The sequence below is a fragment of the Budorcas taxicolor genome, chromosome 2 (assembly GCF_023091745.1).
Source record: "Budorcas taxicolor isolate Tak-1 chromosome 2, Takin1.1, whole genome shotgun sequence".
Taxonomy (NCBI): Eukaryota; Metazoa; Chordata; class Mammalia; order Artiodactyla; family Bovidae; genus Budorcas; species Budorcas taxicolor.
In genome coordinates, this window is record NC_068911.1 from 70,782,659 (window position 1) to 70,806,839 (window position 24,181).

At 36.5% G+C, this 24,181-nt stretch overlaps 1 protein-coding gene across 1 annotated transcript in view; it reads right to left on the bottom strand.

Moving 5' to 3' along the window:
* UBR3 (ubiquitin protein ligase E3 component n-recognin 3) overlaps positions 1–24,181 on the bottom strand; it is a 199,405-nt gene that overhangs the window by 153,404 nt on the left and 21,820 nt on the right. The window contains exons 2-3 of the mRNA XM_052658353.1: positions 7,177–7,316; positions 4,070–4,228 (exon numbers count right to left, since the gene is read on the bottom strand). Of these exons, the coding sequence (XP_052514313.1) occupies positions 4,070–4,228; positions 7,177–7,316 (299 nt within the window). The remainder of the gene's footprint in view (positions 1–4,069; positions 4,229–7,176; positions 7,317–24,181) is intronic.

Genomic DNA, 24,181 nt, shown 5'->3' on the forward strand with positions numbered 1-24,181 from the left:
TAGGCCATTTCAAGGTCAATTTCTATTAGTGGCCTTTTTCTTGGCTATACAGCACAATTTCTTATTTTTTTGTCTAACAGTTTTTATTGTATACTGGACATTCTGATGAAACATTATCAAAGATTTTGGATTCTGCTATCTTCCTTTGAAGAGTGTCAATTTTAATTCTGCAAGACTTACAGCCTGATCACATAGAATCTCTGAAGACTCAGTTTTATAGTTTGTAAGGGGCAAATCCCTTACTATTTTACAGTGGAAGTAACAAACAGATTCAACAGATTAGATCTGAGAGACAGAGTGCCTGAAGAACTATGGACGGAGGTTCGTGACACTGTACAGGAGGCAGCAATCAAGACCATCCCCAAGAAAAAATGCAAAAAGGCAAAATGATTGTCTGATGAGGCTTTACAACGGGGAGGGAGGAGAAGAGGGGTTCAGGATGGGGAACACGTGTATACCTGTGGCAGATTCACGTTGATGTATGGCAAAACCAGTGCAATATTGTAAAGTAATTAACCTCCAATTAAATAAATTTATATTTAAAAAATAATAATTTTTTTAAAAAGAGCTGTTAAAAGAAGAAAAGAGAAAGGCAAAGGAGAAAAGGAAAGATACGCCCATTTGAATGCAGAGTTTCAAACAATAGCAAGGAGAGATAAGAAAGCCTTCCTCAGTGATCAATGCAAAGAAACAGAGGAAAACAACAGAATGGTAAAGACTAGAGATCTCTTCAAGAAAATTAGACATAACCTATGGAACATTTCATGCAAAGATGGGCACAATAAAGGACAGAAATGGTATGGACCTAACAGAAGCAGAAGATATTAAGAAGAGGTGGCAACAATACACAGAAGAACTATACAAAAAAGATTTTCATGACACAGCTAACCACGATGGCGTGATCACTCTCTAGCAGCCAGACATCCTGAATGTGAAGTCAAGTGGGCCTTAGGAGGCATCACTACGAACAAAGCTAGTGGAGGTGATAGAATTCCAGTTGAGCTATTTCAAACCCTAAAAGATGATGCTGTGAAAGTGCTGCACTCAATATGCCAGCAAATTTGGCCACAGGACTGGAAAAGGTCAGTTTTCATTCCAATCCCTAAGAAAGGCAATGTCAAAGAATGCTCAGACTACTGCACAATTACACTCATCTCACACGCTAGTAAAGTAATGCTCAAAATTCTCCAAGCCAGGCTTCAACAGTATATGAACTTCCAGATAGTCAACCTGGATTTAGAAAAGGCAGAGGACCCAGAGATCAAATTGCCAACATCCGCTGGATCATCAAAAGAGCAAAAGAGTTCCAGAAAAACATCTACTTTTGCTTTATTGATTACGCCAAAGCCTTTGACTGTGTGGATCACAACAAACTGTGGAAAATTCTTAAAGAGATGGGAATACTAGACCACCTTACCTGCCTCCTGAGAAATCTGCATGCAGGTCAAGAAACAACAGTTAGAACTGGACATGGAAAAACAGATTGGTTCCAAATCAGGAAAGGAGTACGTCAAGGTGGTATATTGTCATCCTGTTATTTAACTTATATGCAGAGTATATCATGCGAAATGCCAACCTAGATGAACCACAAGCTGAAATCAAGACTGCCAGAAATATCAATAATCTCAGATACGCAGATAACATCACCCTCATGGCAGAAAGCGAAGAACTAAAGAGCCTCTTGATGAAAGTGAAAGAGAAGAGTGAAAAAGTTGGCTTAAAGCTCAAAAATCAGAAAACTAAGTAATAGTCCCATCACTTCATGGCAAACAGATGGAGAAACAATGGAAACAGTGACAGACTCTATTTTGGGGGGCTCCAAAATCACTGCAGATCATGACTGTAGCAATGAAATTAAAAGATGCTTTGCTCCTTGGAAGAAAAGCTATGACCAACCTAGACAGCATACTAAAAAGCAGAGACATTACTTTACCAACAAAGGTCCATCTAGTCAAAGCTATGGTTTTTCCAGTAGTCATGTATGGAATGAGAGTTGGACTATAAAGAATACTGAGCACTGAAGAATTAATGCTTTTGAACTGTGGTGTTGGAGAAGACTCTTGAAAGTCCCTTGGACTGCAAGGAGACCCAATCAGTCCATCCTAAAGGAAATCAGTCCTGAATATTTATTGGAAGAACTGATGCTGAAGTTGAAACTCTAATACTTTGACCACCTGATGCAAAGAACTGACTCACTGGAAAAGACTCTGATGCTGGGAAAGACTGAAGGTGGGAGGAGCAGGGGACGACAGAGGATGAGATGGTTGGATGGCATCCCCGACATGGTGGACATGAGTTTCAGTAAGATCCAGGAGTTGGTGATGGACAGGGAAGCCTGGAGTGCTGCAGTCCATGGGGTCGCAAAGAATCAGACATGACTGAGTGACTGAACTGAACTGAAGGGGCAAATTTATGGAACGCCCAAGATTCTTTGGGCTTCCCTGGTAGCTCAGATGGTAAAAACATCTGCCTATAATGCAGGAGACCCAGCTTTGATCCCTGGGTTGAGAAGATTCTCTGGACAAGGGAATGGCAACCCAATCCCTTTCTTTCCCAAGTATTCTTGCCTGGAAAATTCCATGGACAGAGTAGCCTGGCAGACTACAGTCCATGGGGTCGCAAAGAGTCGGACACGATGGAACAACTCACACTTTCACTTTCAAGATTCTTTAAAAGCCCTATAAATTGGCAGGAATAATCTCCAAACTCTGTCAAGGTTCTAGGCTTCATTAAGGCTGACCTGGAGTAGAACTTACTTTAAGGTATATGGCCTTCTGGTGTGTCAACTTGATGCCTAGTGTATTAATAAGGTCTCACCAGTTCAGTTGAGCTGATACTCCAGTGTCTCCCAACACTGCCTAATTTCCATTATCTCTATTATATTTATCTTTACTATCTGCCATTAACCCCACAGCACTCTTTAGTAAGTCTTAGGTAGTCTCATCCTATATATGTGTATCTCAGTTCTCAGCCAAGCACTTTCAGGTTCCTCATACATCTGACCCACAAACTTGCTATTCTGCCCCAAAGATTCCACAGATGCCCTACACTGTGACCTCTGCCCCTTAACTCAGCTGGACCACCACACTCTGCTTCAATGCCAGCCCTCCACGTTACAGTCAGAAAGTTTTCCCCAGACAGAGATTCAGAGAATTGTGAGGCCCAGCTCATGCTTTTCGTTTCTCTAAAAGGTTTTATAGTCCTGTGTTTCCTGTTGTCTAATGTCTGAAAACAATTGCCTCACATTTTTTTCCGGTTTTATGTTATGACATAAGGGCTAGCAATTTTTTGGTATGGAGGTTTTGTTAATGTCACCTCCCCTCACTAGACCATAAGTTTTGTAAGGGCAGGGATAGGAATATTTGGTTTACTATGTACCTTCCCCACCCAAGCTCTAATATGTAGCCCAAAGCCAATCAGATAAGACTATCTATAAATAACACATGATTAACAATACACATAAAAACTTCACCACTCTAAAGAAGGAAGATAAATTTCAATTTTCAAAATATGCTGTTCATAAAAAATATTATTTAAAAGCACAAAGAACATTATTTAAAATATTCATAAGATTTTAAAGTAATTGATATATTTACCAAACTATAAATTTGAGCTAAGTTACCAAGATGTAAAAACTATTTTACATTACAGTACAAACATATTTAACAACTTTAAGTTTCATAACTTAAATTCTACATCACTATAAAATCCGAAGTTATACACACAAAAGTTTAGGGATACCAAACATGAAGACACAAGAATGATGGCTATTACTGTTTGGAGAAAGGGAGGTAGAGTATAATTACAAATACGTCACACCCAACTTGGGAAGTCTGGGTTCTAGTCCCAACTCCAAAATCAGTTAATCGTGATGTCTTAAACTGGTCATTTAATCTTTCTGGGGTTCAGTTTCTTTATCCATAATATAAGACGTATTCTTAATAACTTTTAGCTTTAGCATTCTACTAAAAAATCTACATTTTACTTTTAAATTTTAAAATACATAATTTTTCATTATTACAGTAACATAAGTAAATTTTAACTTTCTTCTCTTTGAAATTTTACTCACCAGAAGTCAGATCTTTGTAGTTTTGTTGGTTTGTTAAAACCTGAGTAAGAACAGACCGCATTGCTCCTCCCATTTTAGTTAGATCTTCTAAAAAGGAAATTTGAGGTTCCAAAAGCTGAAGGACTTTATTAAGGTCTTTCTCTGATGGAACATCAGCTGCTAAAAAAAAAAAAAAAAAATGCAATCAATTTTCTTTAATATATTTTGCTAAGAATAATATTTTATTCCCTTAAAAACACAGTAACTTAGATAACAGCATTTTATAATCAAAAAGTTAATTTAAGAACTCTTCAGAAAGCAGGCACCTACTCAGCACCCAGCTAGGGTAGACTTGTTTAGGAATTCAGTCCTCTGAGAAAAGACTGATGGAGAAAAGAGATGACTTCATAAGGTACTGGATGTCCCAAGTGGCTCAGACAGTAGAAAATAAGTCTACAATGCAGGAGACCTAGGTTCAATCCCTGGGTCAGGAAGATCCCCTGAAGAAGGAAATGGCAACCTACTCCAGTATTCTTGCCTAAAGAATTCCATGGAGAGAGGAGCCTGGTGGGCCACAGTCCATGGGGTTGTAAAGAGTTAGAAATGACTAAGTGACTTTCACTCACTCACACACTCACTCATAAAGTATTAATCACTTAATCTGTGTAAAATGCATTCAACTTAGGGTTCTATGCTTACAGATATATACATGTAATCAAAAGATCATCTCAAAATTAGATAAACAGAGTTTAAGAAAAAGTTAAGATTACTCTCTAAAACAAAACAAGACAGAAATCAAATATATTCAGATATTATAAGAATATCAGGACAAACATATGTCAGTTCTAAATTAAAATCTGTGTAGCAAATAATCCATCCTTTATCATATTCCAAAAATAAAGACTCATGTTAGCTAAAGGTCAAAGCAACTAATTAGAAAAATATGGATGTTTTTACCAGAACAATTTTAAAATACCAGGCAAGATATGCTGGTAGAGGGGAACAGAAGAAATCTAGAAATCTGGACAGCAACTTAAAAAGAACAGTTAAGAGGAAAAGAAAAAAAAGATGTCTGAGAAAAACTGAGGCCTAAAAGAAAGAAATGGAGAGAGAGATTTAGAGCTTAATCGCAACCGGTTAAAAGAATGCATATAAGGGAGCTAACAGGTGGCCTGTGTGCCCAAAGGAGACATCAAGTTCCTTAAACACTTACTGAGTATCTACTATATGACAGGCACTGAGAAGCAAAACTAAGTAAGACACAGTTCCTACCCCCAAGGAACCCCCAACCTAGTTCAAAGATAATCTGTGAATAAAATTCCAGATAACTCCGAGTCATGGAATCCAAACCAAAAACCTTACTTTCTCAGTGGAAAACCATACTGTGTATTATTCTTCTTTCTATTCTCCCCAATGACTTATGTCACAACATAGTAGAAATTTAATTAACACTTGTTTTTGATTTACAGGGGCTCTAACACAAGCTCTGACAGAAAGGATGGTAAAGTGAAATGAAAAACAGAACTCCAGGTAACTGTCAAACCATAAAATTATCTCAGCTTCCATTATCTCAGATTAGATGATTTCAAGTACTCTCTTTAATCTTTTTCTCTTTAATTTCAAACAGTGATCTATGCACAAATGAATGTAGTAGTTTACTTTTGCACAGACATAAGAAATTAATGCTGAGTACAAGCAGTAATACAGAGAGAAAAGCTTCATGAACCTAAGTTCTCAAAATTCATCTTAAAACAAAAAAAGTGCTTCCATTCATTCCTTTATGTTTTCGGATAATGGTAACATAATTATCAAAGCTATGTACCTATGTCATCCACCTCTTGTAACTGCTAAGTGTCACCAAGGAAAATATAAATATAATATATACTCATATTAATTACTCTTTGATTAAACTAATGGTAAGCTTTAAGATTTGCATAATGTGATTTCTACCTATTATTTTTCTAAAATAGGACACTTGCAGCATAAAATGTGAATGTCCAAAAAAAATCTGTTAACTAACATATGTGAAATAAAATGGAAGGAAATTTCAATAACACTGCTGGTCTCCAGTTCCTTCATTCCAAAGAGAAAGCAGTTTGGGACTAAATCAAAACAATATTCCTTTCTCTATTTTAATGCATACCAGAAGTATTTGACAAAAGACTGTATATTCTGCTTAAAATGTAGAAGTGAGGAACTATAAGTATTTGCTCACAATGCAAATAACATAATAGTTTTAGAAATGATGACGATACTATAATTCTTCGCACTTCTAGATGCAAGAGAGAAGATAAAACATGTGTGCCACAGTTTCAAATTGGATTTAAAATTACTTACAGAATTAAATAATTTAAAAGCTCTAAAAGTAATGCAAATGCAGTCCCTTAAATGATAAAAATGCAAATATCTCTAGAAAGGCCAAAGACATCATAAAAAGTTAATGTTTGGTTCATATCACTAATTGATATCTGTAATTCACAATGTCAGATTAAGAACTTTAATAAATGATATCTAAATCGAGACATTTAACTAAAGCATATTAATCAAGATTGTGACTACATCTTAAAAAGTAAGAATAATATCAGTAATTTGCATGTTTCTTTTCTCTTTTCAATACAATCAGGATACTCAGAGAGATACATTCTACCAACAATATGGGAATAAGCAATTTGTTCCCTAAGTTGTTCTATACAGAGTGGAATATATATACCTCTACAAAAAAAGGAGGAGGGAGAGAGACTGGTGAAATAGTTTATCTCCTAAAAATCTAAGTTAAAGTCAAACACTTTCAGGACTTCTTAATTCTGCTCTATCACAATACAATCACAAATCAAATCACTTCAATCCCATAAAATAATTATTTCCTCTTCTGCAGAAGGCCAAATAAGTTTGATCAGAGACATTTACAACCGAGCAAAAGAGACTGCCATACTGTGCCGACTACAAGGTTATCTATGAGGTCATATAATTGATATTTAGTGTGCTTTTATTTAGTATATCATAGTCATCACATAAAAAACATTAAGCCAAAAAAAAAGGTATCTGAAAAAACTCACCTCATTGTTAACGCTAAACTCTGTTAATTGAGAACTTAAAAAGAGTACTAACAAAAAGTAGATTAAACATACCTGGTTCATTATAGCCTTCTCTTAAATACTGAATAAGACAAAAAATAAATCTTGGAAGAACAAATTCAGACATCATCAGTAAGTCTTTGGGGACACAGGGAATATTTGAACTTGATTTAATTTGATGCCTTTTGCAAAACCTGTAATAGGAAAAAGAAAAAAAAATTAATGATGCTGTCAAATCTGCTAAGAATATATTAATTCTATTTACAATATCCATAAAAAGAATGTGGGTCAATATCAAAAGGAATATTACTCTTTTTATGATTTTAAGGCACCAAGTTAAAAGAATATAGTTTTAACTGGTCTTTAAATAAAAATTGGCACTGAGGAAAATTTCTTCCTAGTAAAACATCATACCAGTTACATTTCAACTAGAATACAAAAAGAAAATCTCATTACCAATTTTATACTTTTTAACTGCAATTTATTAGTTTCAAGGATTAATTTATTACTTTCACTCTTTATAAATCATTAAGTACAAATTGATTATTTCCCAAACTTGGGAATTATAACTTGGAATTATTTTAAAAACTTGCATTTTTCATTAACTATTTTGAATTTATTGCATTAATGAATAGATAAGTGATACAAATACTTAAAGTTTATTTGAAAAGTATATACACAAGTATGCACATTACTTCTGATCTTATTTATAGTAATTTTAAAGTATGACTGGTATATTTGAGCAAAACTGAAGTAAACTATTTTATATTTATAATCTGAATAGTCATAAATAAGATATTTTGTGACCAAACACAAAGTAAACACACTAAACATAAAACATACCTAGAAAGAAACTTATTACAACAGAAGGAGAAACTATTTTAGCTGAAAAACATAAAAAATAGAGAACAGAGAAAAACCACATTCCCAAATGGAAAAACCTTTTAAAAAAAAGTCTCTCTCACCAAACGCAATGACATTAGATTTAAATTTCAATGGGACTAATCACAAACTAATTCTACAGTTCAAATGGAAAATCATATGTGTGAAAGAAAATAAGTAAAACGTCTGACAAAATGATTAATGACAGTGACCTACACTTTAAAACAGGACAAATCCAATATAATTTAAAATATGTAGTAATGTCTCTATAATGACCCATATGAGAAAAGAACCAAAAAAAGAGTGGATATAAGCATATATATATAACTGATTCACTTTGCTGTCAACTATACACCAATAAAAAAAATTTTTTAATAAAAACAAAATAAAATCTGTGATAATATATCAATAAACCACAATGGATTCCAGAAACAGACTATGTAATACCTAAGTGACTTAATGTAGGGGGGTAGAAGTTTTTCAATAAATTACTAAAGGACTAATTGATTACATGCAGGAAATAAATTTGATCCTTATCTTATACCATATACAAACTATATTCCACATAGATGAAAAATCAAGCAGGAAAAAATTTACCAGGAAGAAAATAAAATATTACTTATATTATCTCAAAGAACAGAAGTCAAAGTAAGATTTAAAACTAAAAGTCATAGAAGAAAGATAAAAATTGGCTACACAAATTAAAAGTTTCTATGCAGAAAACAATTACAAACTGGAAAAAATATTTATAACATATAAAAGATTGATATATATGATCTTTAAACTCTTGAAAAATGGGTTCAAAAGAAAATAATTCATAAAAAATCAACCAAGGTCATGGGCAATTCACAAAAGAAGTGAATGACCAACAAACATATGAAAAGATGTTCAAGTTGTGCAATAATCAAATGAATGAAGTTTATTAAAACAAAAAATGAGCAATTCGAAAAGCACCATTTTTTATACCTATAAAATAACTGACCCATGCAATAGAGTCATTAAAGAAAGGCTTAAAGAAAAATTTTCCACTTAGAGAACAGACTGTTACATCGATATCAATCTTAGTATCACCAGAGGAGGGGAAAAAAAAAATCAGATGCTATGATGCTTCTGAAGTACACAGTGCCATATACAAGAGTTTTTACCAAACAAGTTGAACCTAAATGACACTAGAGCTAAGCAGTGAAGTCTCTAGAGCTAAGAGATAAAGAAACAAGTTAAATGACACCATAAGAAAGCGAACAGAAAAATCATGAAAGTAGAACATTATATAGGACAAGTGACTCCACTGCAGCTGATCACTGCAACCTGTCAGTGGCTGAGAGAAAAAGGAGAGAGAAGGAGCACCAGCTAAAGAGCTTGAAAGACCCAGCAGCCAAATGTCACATGAGAAACCTAAACCAGCCTGAAAAGGGTAGGTTTTAGAAAACAGAAGTCCAATTAAGAACTGAGTGCTAAAAAAAAAAAAGAACTGAGTACTAGTTTGTTAAATAATTTTATTAGGTAAGATAATGGCATTGTGGTTATGTAAGAAAATGTTCATGGATATTTAACAGTAGTAAGGAATTAACTTTGTTTAGGTATGACAACAGCATTGTGGTTATCACTGAATAGGACAGTCTTATCTTTTAGATTTCTCTATATAAATGTTTATGAATAAAATGCTACAATGTATGAGACTAGCTTCAAAATAATTTGGTTGTGTGAAGGAAAATAAGTAGGAGTATACCAAGCCCAGCTTGAGTTGTTAACTGTAGAAACTGGGAGACTGATAAGGGGTTTTGTTATATTATGCTTATTAAGCAGAATGTGGGCCAATGTCAAAGCCAATAAAGTACCACCAGTTTCAGATTTTTAAGACATCAAGAAAAAAGAATGTAGTTTTAATTGGTCCTTAACAAAACATCACCAAAGGAGTTTTTTCCTCATAAAATATTGTATCAATTAAGTTACACCCATTGCTTTTAGACCTGTATGAAATTTTCTCCACTAAAGGGCTAAAAAATTTTTTTAAGAAAGAAAATACATTTTTTTAAAGATGAATACTGAAGCATACCGGGGGGTGATCAAATATGCTTGGAATTTGTTTCAAAACACTTTGGCAAAACAGAAAAAAGAGGCAAAGGAGGCAAATGAGTCAAAAATCTTGATAAACATTGAGTCCGATGATGGGTTCAAAGTTCTATCTTTACCTTTGTGTATGGCTGAAATTTTTGATAACATAAAAGTGTTTTTTCATCTTGCAGATTAGGGAAAATTCACTTTATTAACTCACTGGAAAGCATGTTCAGAAAATTGTTATCATACACATGGAAGAGTAAATAGATCCAGTTTGGGATAACATTTTAACAATATCTATTAATACTTTGGGCTTCCCTGGAGGCTCAGACGGTAAAGAATCCGACTGCAATGCAGCAGACGTGGGTTCAAGCTCTGGGTTGGGATGGTCCCCTGAAGGAGAGCATGACAACCCACTCCAGTAATCTTGCCTGGAGAAGCCCATGGACAGAGGAGCCTGGTGAACTACATTCTATGGGTGGCAAAGAGTCAGACACAAATGAGCAACAAATGAGCAACAAATAAGCCCAGTGCAGCATCAACACTTTAAGTATTCATAACCTTAGCTAAGCATTTCTCTTTCTTATAACTACACAGAAATAATTCTAAATTTGCAAGAATATATCTACAGATATATTCACTGTACCACAGTTTGTAATGCAAAAATGTTAGGAATTACTCATGTAATAGAATAAAGATTAACCAAAATTTTGTAGATCAATAAAAAACACTGAATTTGTTATAAAGAATGAGGTAGATCAACAAGTACTGAAGTGGAATTATATTTAAAATAAGTGAGAAAAGAATTGTACACCATACATATATATGTACATATATATAAAATAATCTTTTATAAATAAAATTTTGGAAAAAGAATAGAAAAGAATATAACATCTGTAAGAAGAAAAATATTTAGAAAAATATACACCAAACTTGGTAGAAATTAACTGAAAATGGGATACAGCATACTTTTACTGTCTACATTAATTGTACCTACAATGTTTAAAATCTGTAAGATAAATATATGTATACTGTGTAATCAAAAGGAAAAAACCTACCCCCAAAATAAACAATAAGTTATGCCATTCATTTGGCTTTAGTTCCACAATTTGAACATTCATTCTTAACCTTTTTTGGCTAATAGATCCTTTTCAGACTCTAATGAAAGTTATAACTCTTTCTTAAGGAGAAATATACACAAACACACAAAAATAAAACAGAGTGCTCACATACTACTTAAGTCTATCTACCCTTAAAGCAGAGCCTCCAAACATCAGGTCAACAGATTATAGTGTAGAGATAGGTAGACTGCCTCAGTCCTCACACAGATAGACAGGCAGGGTCTGAGCAGCCTCCTCAGCTGCTTCTGTTTCCCATCCAAATATCATTTCCATATTTATCATAGAATGAAAAAAGTTAGGAAAAAAAAAAGTTACACCCTAAAAGGGCTTCCCTGGTGGCTCAGCTGGTAAAGAATCCGCCTTCAGTACAGGAGACCTAGGTTCGACCCCTGGGTTGGGAAGACCCCCTGGAGAAGGGAGTGGCTGCTCGGTCCAGTATTCTGGCCTGGAGAACTCCATGGACGGGACAGTCCATGCGGTCGCAGAGTCAGGCAGGGCTGGGCAACTTTCACTTTTCACTTTCACTTTTCAGTACACCTAAAAGTTCAAATCTTTATTTAAAGGGAAATAGGAACTTAAGAACTTCTTTCAGATAAGGTACACAAAATCTAAGTAAAATCAAAGAAACTTTTAAAATTCTCCCCTAAATCTAACATAATTTAACTGAAGTGCTTATAAGCATGAATGTAGAAACAAAGCTTTCTTAGACGCTTTCTGTTTACGAAAGAAATGAATTCAAAAGAACTACTGAATGGAGAGTGAAGAACATTTCAGTTCAGTTCAGTTGCTCAGTCGTGTCCAACTCTTTGCAACCCCATGAACCGCAGCACACCAGGCCTCCCTGTCCATCACCAACTCCCAGAGTCCACCCAAACCCATGTCCATCGAGTCGGTGATGCCATCTAGCCATCTCATCCTCTGTCGTCACCTTCTCCTCCTACCCTCAATCTTTCCCAGCATGAGGGTCTTTTCAATGAGTCAGCTCTTCGCATGAGGTGGCCAAAGGATTGCAGTTTCAGATTCAACATCAGTCCTTCCAATGAACACCCAGGACTGATCTCCTTTAGGATGGACTGGTTGGATCTTACAGTCCAAGAGACTCTCAAGAGTCTTCTCCAACACCACAGTTCAAAAGCATCAATTCTTCGGCGCTTAGCTTTCTTCACAGTCCAACTCTCACATCCATACATGACTACTGGAAAAACCATTGCCTTGACTAGACGGACCTTTGTGGACAAAGTAATGTCTCTGCTTTTGAATATGCTATCTAGGTTGGTCATAACTTTTCTTCCAAGGAGTAAGCGTCTTTTAATTTCATGGCTGCAGTCACCATCTGCAGTGATTTCGGAGCCCCCAAAAATAAAGTCTGACACTGTTTCCACTGTTTCCCCATCTATCTGCCATGAAGTGATGGGACCAGATGCCATGATCTTAGTTTTCTGAATGTTGAGCTTTAAGCCAACTTTTTTGCTTTCCTCTTTCACTTTCATCAAGAGGCTCTTTAGTTCTTCTTCGCTTTTCTGCCATGAGAGTGGTGTCATCTGTGTATCTGAGGTTATTGATATTTCTCCCAGCAATCTTGATTCCAGCTTGTGTTTCTTCCAGTCCAGCGTTTCTCATGATGTACTCTGCATATAAGTTAAATAAGCAGGGTGACAATATACAGCCTTGACGTACTCCTTTTCCTATTTGGAACCAGTCTCTTGTTCCCTGTCCAGTTCTAACTGTTGCTTCCTGACCTGCATAAAGGTTTCTCAAGAGGCAGGTCAGGTCAGTGTCAAATGGCTTTGAGGAATAACATTTCAACCTGGAACAAAGGTGAAGGAACAGCAAGAATGGTCTAAGCAACTTAGAAACTGAGGTTACAAAAATAACTATAAGATACTATACGTGTGTGCTAAGTCACTTCAGTCGTGTCTGACTCTTTGCGACCCCATGGACTGTAGCCCACCAGGCTCCTCTGTCCATGGAATTCTCCAGGCAAGAATACTGCAGTGGGTTGCCAATTCCTTCTCCAATAAGACACTATGAGATTGACAAAAAAAAATTGGTTTTTGTATTTTAGTCTGAGAAATAATATGGGGAACTAAAGCATCTTACATATTACATAGGAAGTGCTCAATAAAGGTTTGGTGAAACAAAGATTTAATCTAATAGTAGAATTCCAAAAATGATTTCAAGGGCATCGAATTAAAGAAAAAACAGAACTCATTTAATAATCCCAGTTTTCAAACATGTTTTTAAGAACCACTATATGACTGGCACTTAGGCCTTAGGAATAGAGGCCTTGCTCTCATGCAGCTAACTTTCTATCGAGGGGAGAAGAGGGTTGAGGCAGAGGATAGAGAAACAAATTAATATGAAAAATAAGCTCTACGAAATAATACCACAGCATGATTTATAGAACGGGTCTATTAGGCACCTTTAAATTGGGTTTGTCAGAGAAGGCCTTTCTGAAGACTTGACATCTGGGCTACAGACCAAATGAAATGAAGGAGCTAGGCTAGGCATGCAAAGCTCTGTGGGTTGAGCATATTGTCAAGAGGTATGACAAATGAGACTACATACAATCAGGTTCTAAAGCTCTCCCCAGGTGAATAGAGAGAGGGCTTTTAGACAATCAGTATGGCTCCAAAGGAAAAATGGCAGGAAGTAATGTGTTTGCATTTGCAATTCATAGGTCACAGATTTTTTCTTCCAGGAACCCAACAGTTCTGAATGAGTAAGAAGGTTAAATATTTCTTAGTGAAACAAGATGTTATGGCAATAAATAGGATAGTCAAATAGAACTATAGAAACTGTTGATAAAATAGCATCTCCAAATTTTATTTTACCTCAACTTGAAAAAAAGTTCTGTCATTGAACTGACAGAAAATTGCCCAAAAGCCAAGTGTTCAGCTCAATAAAGTATCACAAACTGAACACATCCATTTTAGCAGCAACCAGATCAAGCAACAAAATATTATCAGCATCCCAGATGCCCTCTGTGTGATTCCCCTACTACCAAATTTAAATGACTAAAAACAGAGTTCTTATATGCTGAAAAAAAGAGAGGGGGCAGAACAGGACAAGAGGGAAAGGGATAGGATGACAAGAAAGGAAAAGGACCACAGGATTCTGGTCATCCATTTGCAAATTACTAAGACTTGGCTGGGGGGAAGAAGGGCAAGGAGAAGCCAGCTCAAATAACTCAACCACATATTTAAAAATTAGAAAAGCATCTGAGATAAGCTCCCCTAAAAATTAGACTATGGCATGTACATTACATTCCTAACTCAGCACAAATTACATACAAAGAATAATTTCACATATAATCTAAGGTAATTCATAGAGAGGGCTTTCTTGGTAGCTCAGTGGTAAAGAATTCGCCTGACAATAGAGGAGATGCCGGGTTCAATTTCTGGACTGGGAATATGTCCTAGAGAAGGAAATGGCAACCCACTCCAGCATTCTTGCCTGGAAAATGACATAGACAGAGTAGCCTGGCGGGCTACAATAAATGGGGTCACAAAAGAGTCAGACACGACTTAGCAACTAAACTTGGCAACTAAACAATGACAATTTATAGAGATCCCTAGAAAGACATGCATCCCAAATTAAAAGCCCCTGAAATAATCTCTTCATTTTACAGATAGGGAAATAAAAGAACCACTAAATGACCTACCTAATAAAATTGCTAAAAGATTCCTGAAGATCACAAAAGGCATATCATAAAGATATATATGATATGCAGCAAATCTACATACATAATATGACCTCAGTAAAAATATCAATAAAGAATAAACAAGGTGATCCTAAAGTTCCAATGGAAAATTAAAAGCTAAGAATCCTCTGTAAAATAAATGTAATGAGAGTAGAGTAGTTTTATCAGGTACTAATTTATTTTAAGGTTAGAATAATCAAAACAGTGTTGCTATCCAGCCTTTAGGCAGTTTACATTCTAGAGAGCAGACATTAATGATAAATGCAATTAAGTAAACTATAAAATAAACAAAGAGGGAGTTGGGACAGAAATTCACCTCTATGTGTTCTTACCTTGTATCTCTGTATTTTTACATCTTTCTCATGCATGGCTTCAGTAAAGAACAGACTAACCTCATGTCTAAAACTGTTCTATTACATGAATAGTTAAGAAATAAAAGGAAACATTTTAAATTCCATCTAGATAGGTTTAATATTATTTACTGGGGCCTAAAGTACTAGAAAAGCAAAAGATTAATAAAAATTAAAAGTTCTAATTGGGAAAGGAATACATCAAGGTTGTATATTGTCACCCTACTTAGTTAATTTATAAATAAGCAGAGTACATCATGTGAAATGCTTGGCTGGATGAAGCATAAGCCAGAATCAAGATTACTGGTATCAGTAATGCAATTATCCTTCAATGAAAAATAAACTTTTAAAAATTAAAAATTAAATTTAAAAAATGATTACTGGGAGAAATCAATAACCTCAGATATGCAGATGAAACCACCCTTATGGCAGAAAGCAAAGAAGAATAAAGAGCCCCTTGATAAAGGTAAAGAGGAAAGTGAAAAAGCTGACTTAAAACTCAACATTCAAAAAACTAACATTATGGCATCCAGTCCCATCACTTCACGGCAAATAAATGGGGAAACAATGGAAAACAGTGAGAGACTTCATTTCCTTGGACTCCAAAATCACTGTGGACAGTGACTGAAGGCATGAAATTAAAAGACACTTGTTCCTTGGAAGAAAAGTTATGACCAACCTAGACAGCATATTCAAAAGCAGAGACATTACTTTGCCAACAAAGGTCCATCTAGTCAAGGTTATGGTTTTTCCAGGAGTCTTGTACAGATGTGAGAGCTGGACAAGAAAAAACTTTGAGCACCGAAGAATTGATGCCTTTGTCCTGTGGTGCTAGAGAAGACTCTTGACAGCCCCTTGTACTGAAACGAGATCAAACCAGTCAATCTTCAAGGAAATCAACCCTAAATATTCATTGGAAGGACTGATGCAAGCTGAAACTCCAATACTCTGGCCACCTGATGCGAAGAGCTGACTCAGTAGAAAAGACCCTGAGACTGGGAAAGATTGAAGGCAGAAGGAGAAGTGGATGACAGAGGATGAGATGGTTGGATGGCATCACTGACTCAATGGACATGAGTTTGAATAAGCTCCGGGAGATAGTGAAGGACAGGGAAGGCTGGCATGCTGCATTCCATGGGGTCACAGAATCGGACACAACTGATTGGCTGAACAACAAAAAAGTTCTAAATTTACTTAAAGAAAGCATATAAAATTAGAAAATTTGAAGGTAAAATTAGAGACGTACGCACATTTAACTTTTAAGATAGCAAATAAACTATAAACTGAATGCCTGAAGGCAGAAAGAAAACAACGCAGCACCGGTACCTGAAAAGATATTCCCAATGGGCATGTAAACTACTGTGAGTCCCGAAACAGAATCAGGTACACGTGGGATTTAATTCATGACATGGGTAGATCTCAAATCTATGGGAAAAACCTGGCTCATTCAGAGCAATGGTATTGAGATAACTGAATAACCAGGCAGTTTAGGGGCAGGAAAGAGAATCTCCTAACATCTTATACCATGATAATAAATAAGACCCATATCAAACTTCTACAGATGAAAAATACGTTAGAAACAAAAAAATACACCTGATGGGATAACAGTATATAAGACACTAGAAAGAGATTAGTAATTTACTGACAAAGCAGTAAGAAACTATGCAAAATAATGCATGAAGACCGCGAAAAAAGAGCATCTCAGTGAAGAGTGGGATTAAAAACAAGCAATATTGCCTTACACTGGAATCCCAAAAAGAGGAGAAAGAGAAACAGAACAAATATGTGAAGAATGGTCAAATTTTTTCCAAATGTACTGAAAATCATAACATTACAGATCTAAGAACTCACAAAGCAACCAATATATAAAAGCAGACTTTTCATCAGAAATCACAGAATCCAGAACACAATGGAGAGACACATTTAAAGTGCTAAAACAAAATAGCCCTGCAAATCCAGAATTCTTAACAGAAATAACTTTTAAAACTGAGAAATAAAAACTTTTTAGACAAAGTCTAGGAGAATTCATTGTCATTATAAAATTAATTAAAATAAATTTTACAAGCAGCCCTATGATAAGCCCACATTTTGAAAAACTTACCTTCCCATTAACAGGCATGTGAGTGACCCATCTTGGAAGTAGACCCTTCAGTCCCAAGAAGCCTTCAGAAGACTATAACCCCAGCCACAATCTTAACTACAACCCCTTGAGAGATACTATGCATACAATGCCATAACCACACCCCTAAGCCACTTCAGAATCCTTGGTACACAAAAAGTATAAGAAAATATATGTCTGCCATTTTAAGCTGCTCAGTTTAGAAGTGATTTGTTACACAGCAATAGATAACTACTAAAATACTATCAATCAATTACACCTAACTGAACACTACACCCTACAGCAGCTGGACACTCATTTCACTGCTCATAAAATATGTCTCAAAAATTTCTTTTTAGATGTTTAAGAAGCAAGTGGATATTATCAACTCACAGAATTATATAACCAACTTCAGTTCGGTTCAGGCACTCAGTCCTGTCCGACTCTCTGTGACCCCATAGACTGCAGCACGCAAGGCTTCCCTGTCCTTCACCAACTCCCAGAGCGTGCTCAACTCTTGTCCATCAAGTCAGTGATACCACCCAACCATTTCATCCTCTGTTGTCCCCTTTTCCTCCTGCCTTCGATCTTTCCCAGCATCAGAGTCTTTTCCAATGAGTCGGCTGCTTGCATCAAGTGGCTAAAGTATTGGAGTTTCAGCTTCAGCACCAGTCCGTCCAATGAATATTCAGGACTGATTTCCTTTAGGATGGACTGACTTGATCTCCTTGCTGTTCAAATGACTCTCAAGAGTCTTCTCTAACACCACAATTCAAAAGCATCAATTCTTCAGCGCTCAGCCTTCTTTGAGGTTCAATTCTCATATTTATATATGAATGACTACTGGAAAAACCATAGCTTTGACTAGACGGACCTTTCTCAACAAAGTAACGTCTCTGCTTTTTAATATGCTGTCTAAGTTAGTCATAACTTTCCTTCTAAGGAGAAAGCGTCTTTTAATTTCATGCCTTCAGTCACCGTCCACAGTGATTTTGGAGCCCAAGGACATAAAGTCTCTCACTGTTTCCACTGCTTCCTCATCTATTTGCCATGAAGTGATGGGACCGGATGCCATGATCCTAGTTTTCTGAATGTTGAGTTTTAAGCCAGTCTTTTCACTCTCCTCTTTCACTTTCATCAAGAGGCTCTTTAGTCCTTCTTTGCTTTCTGCCATAAGGGTGATGTTATCTGCATATCTGAGGTTATTGATATCTCTGGCAATCTTGATTTCAGCTTGTGCTACATCTAGGCTGGTATTTCACATGATAGATTCTGCATATAAGTTAAATAAGCAGGGTGATAATATACAGCCCTGACATACTCCTTTCCCAATTTGGAACCAGTCCATTGTTCCATGTCTGTTTTAACTGTTGCTTCTTGACCTATATACAGATTTTTCAGGAGGCAGGTAAGGTGGTCTGGTATTCCCATCTCTTTAAGAATTTTCCACAGTTTGTTGTGATCCACACAGTCAAAGGCTTTGGCTTAGTCAATAAAGCAGAAACAGATGTTTTTCTGGAACTCTCTTGCTTTCCCTATGATCCAACAGATCATAGAAACCAACTTAAACATCAGATAGTATTTTTAAATAATCATGTATATTTATCAACATATACAGTGCACAGAATTAGCACAAGGCATATATTTCTAATGCATATACCCACTCTCCATGCCCCTTCTGTTATGAACTGAAATGAGGCCACCTAACATTCATACATTGAAGGCTTAATTTCCAGTGTGACTGTATTTGGAAACAGGACCTTTGACTAGGTAATTAAAGCTAAGTGAAGTCATAGGGTGGGGCCCTAGTCCAATAAGACTGGTGTCCTTTAAGAAGAAAAGAGACACCAGTAACACAGGCACACAGAAGAAAGGCCATATGGAGACAGAGAGAAAGCGGGCATCTGCAAGGCAAAGAGAGAGGCTCCCGGTGAGATCGAGCCCCAACCTGCCAGCGTCTTGATCCAGCCTCAGGAAAGAAATCTCTGTTATGTAAGCCCCCTCATCTGCGGTAACACGCTACAGCAGTGAGACTACTATACACCCTCATTAAGACATGACTCCTAAACACACGATGGAGCCAGGCTTATTGCCAGCACCAAAATTAGTCCAGACCAAAGACTCATGGCAATACTGACATGCAGAAAATAAAAAAGAATATATGCGTCTTACCAACTTTGTGGAATTGAAGCATTTTAAACTTATACCACGTTAAGTATGCTCTCAGGCCACACACTAAACTAAGAAATCAGTAACAGACATATCTAAAAAAGTCCCCCAAATTTGGAAATTAAATAACACGCCTGTAAATAACACATGGACCAAAAAAAAGAAATAAAACTACACTGGGACAATTGTTTCAAACCTATAGTATTTGCAAAGACCAAAAATTTGATGGTATACTGTTCTGGTCAGGTAGTAAAGCGACAGACATCCTCACTGTACTGTTGGGAAAGGTGTAAATTAACACACCAAATATGAGGACTATTAAAAGTAAAACCACACAATCATTTGACCCAGTAATCCATAGGTTAGAATCAGGACAGTCTAATTTTTAATCTGGAGCTCTTATCCACCATACCTGTGAAGACATTTTCTCAAACCACAGTTAAAAGAAAAAATTCCCATATGCTGTCCAAGTAAAAGAGATAAACTGGAAGATGTAGGCCAGCCAACATACTGTAATTCCCTTAGCTTTCAATGGTTTTAAGAAACAAAGAGAATATCAAAAGCACGGCTAATTCAAAAAGTCTGATTCAACAGGAAGTCTAGACTGGCAGCTGGCCAGGGAGCACAGTCTTGGGACCCACTTAATCAGGGGTGATTAACAGTCCAGCCTGTGACCCTACCTAATCAGTGACCAAACAGTTACACCATCCAGCCAGGGAACAGTCTGTGACCCTGCCCAACTAGAAGCACTTATGGAGCCCAGACAGTGGTCCCGCTTGACCATGAATCCCAGCCAGCAGCCCCACCCACCCAGGAAGCCTAGCTAGTAAATTCATCCAACCACAGGCCCTCGCCAGCAGGCCCCTCCCAACCTCAAAGTAGGACAGTGGCCCTACCTCACTAGACATGCTGAAAGCAAATGCTGCCTGCTAGTAAACACTACCAATTGGCCCATCCAGAATCCCAAAGTGGGTTGACTAGAGGTCTTTTCCTGTCAAAGGGAACCTAAGGAGACCACCTCCTCAAATGCACAGATGCCAACACAAGGACAGAAGGATCACGAAGAAATCAAATAAGCCTGATATCACTGAAGGAAATTAATAAAGCTCCAATAATGGACCCTGAAGAAATGGAGATCTATGAACTGAATGATAAGAAATTCAAAATAATACTGTTAAAGAAGTTTTGTGAACTATAGAAAATACAAATAAACAATTAAATGAAAATGGGAGAAATACATGAATAAAATTAGTTCAAAAAGATACGGAAGGCATCCCTGTGGACCAAAGGTAAAGAATCTGCCTGCCAATGCAGGGGTCACGGGTTCAATCCCTGGTCTGGGAAGATCCCACACGCCAAGGGGCAACTAAGCCTGTGCACCACGACTACTGAGGCGGCACACAGGCGCCCACGAGCCACAAGTTCTGAAGCCCACATGCCTAGAGCCCAAGTTCCGCCACAAGAGAAGCCATAGCAATGAGGAGCCGGTGCACCCCAAAAAGAGTAGCCCCTACTCACTACAGCTAGAGAAAGTCTGTGCACAACAATCTCAGTGCAACCAAAAATAAAAACAAATACAGAAAGAAGTCTTAAAAAAAAGAAAAAGATATGGAAACCATAACTGATGGTCCAATGGTGAAGAATCTTCTTGGCAATGCAGATAACATAAGTTTGATCCCTGGTCCAGAAACCAATATCCCACAGGCCACAGAGCAACTAAGCCTGTGTGCTGTAACTACTAAACCCACATTCTCCAGTGCCCATGCACCACAAACAGAGAGCCCACACGTGTGACACCTACTGAGCCTATGCGCCACAACTGGAGAGTCTGTGTGCTGCAGTGAAAGATCCGGTGTGATGCAATGGAGATCCCACGTGCTGCAATGAACACCTGACACAACCAAATAAACAAACACGTGGAGACCACTTTTTAAAACAAACAGAAATCCTAGAGCTGAACAGTATGATTGAACTAAAAAAATTAAGACAAAACTTCAACAGACTTCAATGAAGCAGAAAGTTATCAGTGAACTTGAAGAAAAATCACCTGAAATTACCCAGTCAGAGGTGCAAAAAGAAATGAGAACTAATGAATAAAGTCAAAAGGACTAATGGGACAACATTCAAAGAACAAATATATGGATTATGGGAATTACAAAAAGAGAAGAGAGAGAAGGGGATCAAAAGTTTACTTAGAGATATACTGGCTGAAAACTTTCCAAGCTGGGGAAATAGATGGACATTCAGATTCATGAGACCCTAAAGCTCCTAAATAGGTTAAGCCCAAAAAGGGCTACATTGAGACACATTATAATTAAGTTACCCAAAGACAAAGAGAGAAATCTGAAAGCTGCAACAGAAAAGTGAATCATCACATAAGGGAGCTCCCATATCTGCAAGGGGATTTCTCAACAGAAATCTCACAAGCCAGGAAAAAGCAGAGTGAGATACTCAAAATACTGAGAGAAAAAACTGCCAACCAAGAAACTATGCCCAGCAAAAGTGCCTTCAGAATTGAAAAAGAGATAAAGATATTCCTAAACAAACAGACAAAACCTGAAGGAGATCATCAGTAGATGTAACTTACAAAAAAATGCTGAAAGAAATTCTTAAACTGGAATGAAAAGATGCTAATTAATAAACTAAAAAACATATAAATGTGTAAAATTCACCAGTTAAGGTAAATATATAGTCAAAGTCATATTCTCTAATATTGCAAAAGTGGTGTGTAAATCACTTTCAACTCATATGAAACTTCAAAAAATGAGTGTATTAAAAATAACCATAATTTAGTAACTGTTAACCAGATGGAAAATATCAAAATCAGATTGATTATATTCTTTGCAGCCAAAGACAGGGAAGATCTATATAGTCAGCAAAAACAAGACCTGGAGCTGACTGTGGCTCAGATCATAAGCTCCTTATTGCAAACTTCAGGCTTAAATTGAAGAAAGTAGAGAAAACCACTATACCATTCAGGTATGATCTAAATTTAATCCCTTATGATTATACAGAGGAGGTGATGAATAGATTCAAGGGATCAGATCTGTTAAATCGAGTGCTTGAATAACTATGGATGGAGGTTTGTAACACTGTACAGGAGGCAATGACCAAAACTATCCCAAAGGAAAAGACAATGCAAGAAGGCAAAATGGTTGTCTGAGGAGGCTTTACACATAGCTGAGCATAGAAGAGAAGCAAAAGGCAAGGGAGAAAGAGAAAGATACGCCCAACTGAATGCAGAGTTCCAGAGAATAGAAAGGAGACATAAGAAAGCATTAAGTGAACAAGGCAAAGAAATAGAGGAAAGCAATAAAATGAGAAAGACAAGATCTCTTCAAGAAAACTGGAGATACCAAGGAACATTTCAAGCAAAGATGAGCACAATAAAGGACAGAAATGGTAAGGATCTAACAAAAGTAGAAGAGATTAAGAGTCTCTTACCAAAATCTACCAACCAGTTAAAGAATTAATACCAATCCTTCTCAAAATCTTACAAGTATTTAAGGAAAGAATGCTTCCAAATTCATTTTATGAGGCAGCAGTACCCTAATAGCAAAGCAAAAATTCTCAAAAGAATGCTAGCAAACCAAATTCAACAGTACACCACAAGATTAGACACCAGAATCAAGTGAGATTTATCTTTGGGATGTAAGGATGATTCAATATACACAGAACAGTCAATGTGATATACCACATTAACAAATGAAGGATTAAATTCATGATAATCTCAACAGACGCAAATCCTGCATCTGATGAAATTAGTAAACATCGATAAAAATTCTCAACAAACTGGGTACAGATGGAATGCACCTCAACATAAACAAGGCCATAAATGACAAGTCCAGAAACATAATATTGAATAGTGAAAAGCTGAAAGTTTCTCCCCTGAGACCAAGAACAAGAATACTCAGTCTCATTAGTTCTAGTCAACACAGCACTGGAAGTCTCAACTAGAGCAACTGCACAACAGAAAGAAATGAAAGGTGTCCAAATCAGAAAGAAAGATATGAAATAAACTCTGTACACAGATGACATGCCACTATATACAGAAAATTCTAAAGACTACACCAAAAAAAACTGTTAAAACTAATACTACTAGTTACTGGATACAAACGGACATACAAAAATCAACTGCGTTTTTATCCACTAACAGTAAACTACCTGAAAGATAAATGAAGAAATTCCATTTACAATAGCACCAAAAACAATAAAAAAAAATACACAGGAATAAATTTAACAAAGGACGTGAAAGAGTTGTGTGCTAAAAGCTACAAAATACTAATGAAAGAAACTGAAGAAAATTCAAATAAATAGAAAGATATTCCACGTTCATGGATGAAAATTAATAGTAAAACACCCATACTACCCAAAGCAATCTACAGATTCAATGCAATCCCCCTCAAAATTCCAAAGGCATTTTTCACAGAAATACGATCCCAAAATTCATTCAGAACAACAAAAGATTCCAAATAGCCAAAGTAACCTTGAGAAAAAAAGGCAGGTGGAGGCATCTCACTTCCTGATTTCAAACTGTGCTATACAGTTACAGTAATCAAAACAGAATGATACTGACTAAAAACAGACACATGAATCAATAAAACAGAATAGAAACTCCAGACATAAACTCATGCATATTGGTCAACTAAAATCTGACACAGAAGCCAAGAACACACAA